The sequence below is a fragment of the Trachymyrmex cornetzi genome, unplaced genomic scaffold, assembly GCF_001594075.2.
Source record: "Trachymyrmex cornetzi isolate Tcor2-1 unplaced genomic scaffold, Tcor1.1 scaffold83, whole genome shotgun sequence".
Lineage (NCBI taxonomy): Eukaryota > Metazoa > Arthropoda > Insecta > Hymenoptera > Formicidae > Trachymyrmex > Trachymyrmex cornetzi.
In genome coordinates this window covers 3,962,485-3,965,535 of record NW_017300169.1, presented here as the reverse complement: position 1 = coordinate 3,965,535, position 3,051 = coordinate 3,962,485, and the positions used below count along the sequence as shown (strand labels likewise).

Sequence of the window (3,051 nt, the reverse complement as noted above, 5' to 3'; positions counted from 1 at the left end):
CTTACGCAACTATTCTAACGAACTTGGCCGCCTTTTTCAGAAACAATTATCCATTAATAACGATATATTATAAAAATTGTTCTTGATTTTTTAATTTCTGATATTTAATAAATGTATTTTTGTAAAACTTACACCCATTTCCGACTGAAACATAAGGTCCTACAAAAAAAATAATTTCGTTTATATTATAATTAAAACATATACGCAAGATATTTCCCATTAATAATTTTAAAAAATATGGGATGAAGAGACAGAGAAAATTTTCCGTATTTTGCTAAATCGGAAAAACGCATTTATGGTAACTACAACGCTATAGAGGTTTAACTACAAAAATTGCTTATATACAATTGATTACTCATAAATTGTATAATTTTGAAATTTAGATACATTGAATATTAATTTAATCCTTAAATAACATAATTATATTACGTTAAATTAACACTCGAATATTTAGTTATCTTGTATGTACAAATATATATACTCCTCACTTGTTAAATTTAATACGTATGCATTACTTGTAAAAAAAATAGTAAGTATTATTTTAGAGCTAATAAATATTTAAAAAAGGATAATTAAAAATATATGTTCTAAGTTTTCAGAATTAAAGTAATAAACTAATTACAATTAACAACAAAATGTGTAGTAATTTCTGTAAGTGAAGCAATGGTTATGCTGTAAGCATATGGTTTTATTCCCTTTTGTGTATTTCAGAAATAAATAATCATAATATAGAAATATATCATATAGAAGTACGATATAATACGTAGAATTAAAATTTATATTTGTTTAATTTAAGATAATATGATATATATGTATATATAAATATATATATACATATATATATTTTATTTTTGTAGTCCATATTTTAGAGAGTCTAATATTTTCTCATTTTAAGTGCAACTTGTTTTTACGCAACTATTCTAACGAACTTGGCCGCCTTTTTCAGAAACAATTATCCATTAATAACGATATATTATAAAAATTTTTCTTGATTTTTTAATATCTAATATTTAATAAATGTATTTTTGGAAAACTTACCTTATTTATCATCTCAACCGCAATTTTCTATAAAAAAATAATAATTCCATTTATATTATAACTAAAACATATACGCAAGATATTTCCGATTAATAATTTTAAGATATATGAGATGAAGAGACAGAGAAAATTTTCCGTTTTTTGCTAAATCGGAAAAACGCATTTAACTACAACGCTATAGAGGTTTAACTACAAAAATTGCTTATATACAATTGATTACTCATAAATTGTATAATTTTGAAATTAAGACACATTGAATATTAATTTAATCCATAAATAACATAATTATATTACGTTAAATTAACACTCGAATATTTAGTTATCTTGTATGTACAAATATATATATTCCTCACTTGTTAAATTTAATACATATGCATTACTTGTAAAAAATATAGTAAGTATTATTTTAGAGCTAATAAATATTTAAAAAAGGATAATTAAAAATACATGTTCTAAGTTTTCAGATTAAAAGTAATAAAATAATTACAATTAACAACAAAACGTGTAATAATTTCTGTAAATGAAACAATGCTTATGCTGTAAGCATATGGTTTTATTCCCTTTTGTGTATTTCAGAAATAAATAAACATAATATAGAAATATATCATATAGAAGTACGATATAATACGTAGAATTAAAATTTATATTTGTTTAATTTAAGATAATATGATATATATGTTTATATAAATATATATATATACATATATATATACATATATATATGTTATTTTTGTAGTCCATATTTTAGAGAGTCTAATAATTTCTCATTTTAAGTGCAATTTGTTTTTACGCAACTATTCTAACGAACTTGGCCGCCTTTTTCAGAAACAATTATCCATTAATAACGATATATTATAAAAATTGTTCTTGATTTTTTAATATCTAATATTTAATAAATGTATTTTTGGAAAACTTACCCTCTGTTCCTCATAATCGAAAGGTTCCTATAAAAAAAAATAATTCCGTTTATATTATAACTAAAACATATACGCAAGATATTTCCGATTAATAATTTTAAGATATATGAGATGAAGAGACAGAGAAAATTTTCCGTATTTTGCTAAATCGGAAAAACGCATTTAACTACAACGCTATAGAGGTTTAACTATAAAAATTGCTTACATCAAATGATTCATTCAATGATAGAGGGTCCTCCGTAGTTAAGGTCAATTCTGGAGAAAACTGAGGTTTTACTTCCGCTTTGGATGCATCCATGATCGCCATAAGGAAAATTATAGCAAGAACCAATACTGATAGATATGGCATTCCCATTTTTAAATATTTATTGAAGTTCAAGTTATTTTCACCTCTACGTACGTTTCTGATTTGTCGGCGACGTGTAGAGCTTATATAGCACAAAAAATGTAATCGAGTCGTGATTTTCGTATCTAACACGGAAGTACTTACATTTTATATTGCATAATGCTCAATTTATGTACATAAATATTACATGCATAATCAAAACATTGTTATCTTATACGGGAAAAATATGATATATAAAAATAAATAATATAAGAAATTTTCAAATTATATACACAAAATTATTAAATTGTACAACATGGCACGCTACGTATGTAGGTTTTTTATAGTTTTAAAATAATATTATTTTTAAATATAATATGTACATTATACTTAAAAATTACGTAATTTTAAAACTAAAAATAAAAATAAAATAAATAAATAAATAAATAAATAAAAAACAACATTGCTACTTCTAGATGATAAAATCGTGTCATTTAAGTCAGCATTACTATCTTTCGAGTAAATAGATGCATTGGGTTTGTTTCTTTAGCCATTTATTACATAAATTTCTACATTTAGGTATTATAGTGTTATTCCGTCGTATACAACTTTAATATGGATTGAAAAATTTAGTGATGAGACCAATATTGCTGTTGATTTTTCTTTAATGGAAATTTTAATAACCATTATTCATTATAACTTGGAAGCGATAATAATTGATAATATCAATGCGAATTGCGAAAACAATTGTATGTCTGAAAAAGAACATTG

At 23.2% G+C, this 3,051-nt stretch overlaps 1 protein-coding gene across 1 annotated transcript in view; it reads right to left on the bottom strand.

Annotated features, from left to right (window-relative positions):
- LOC108768787 (uncharacterized) overlaps nucleotides 1-2,340 on the bottom strand; it is a 5,286-nt gene extending 2,946 nt beyond the window's left edge. The window contains exons 1-4 of the mRNA XM_018519353.1: nucleotides 2,161-2,340; nucleotides 1,956-1,982; nucleotides 1,039-1,065; nucleotides 133-159 (exon numbers count right to left, since the gene is read on the bottom strand). Of these exons, the coding sequence (XP_018374855.1) occupies nucleotides 133-159; nucleotides 1,039-1,065; nucleotides 1,956-1,982; nucleotides 2,161-2,310 (231 nt within the window). The 5' untranslated portion in view covers nucleotides 2,311-2,340. The remainder of the gene's footprint in view (nucleotides 1-132; nucleotides 160-1,038; nucleotides 1,066-1,955; nucleotides 1,983-2,160) is intronic.
- Nucleotides 2,341-3,051: the final 711 nt, after the last annotated feature.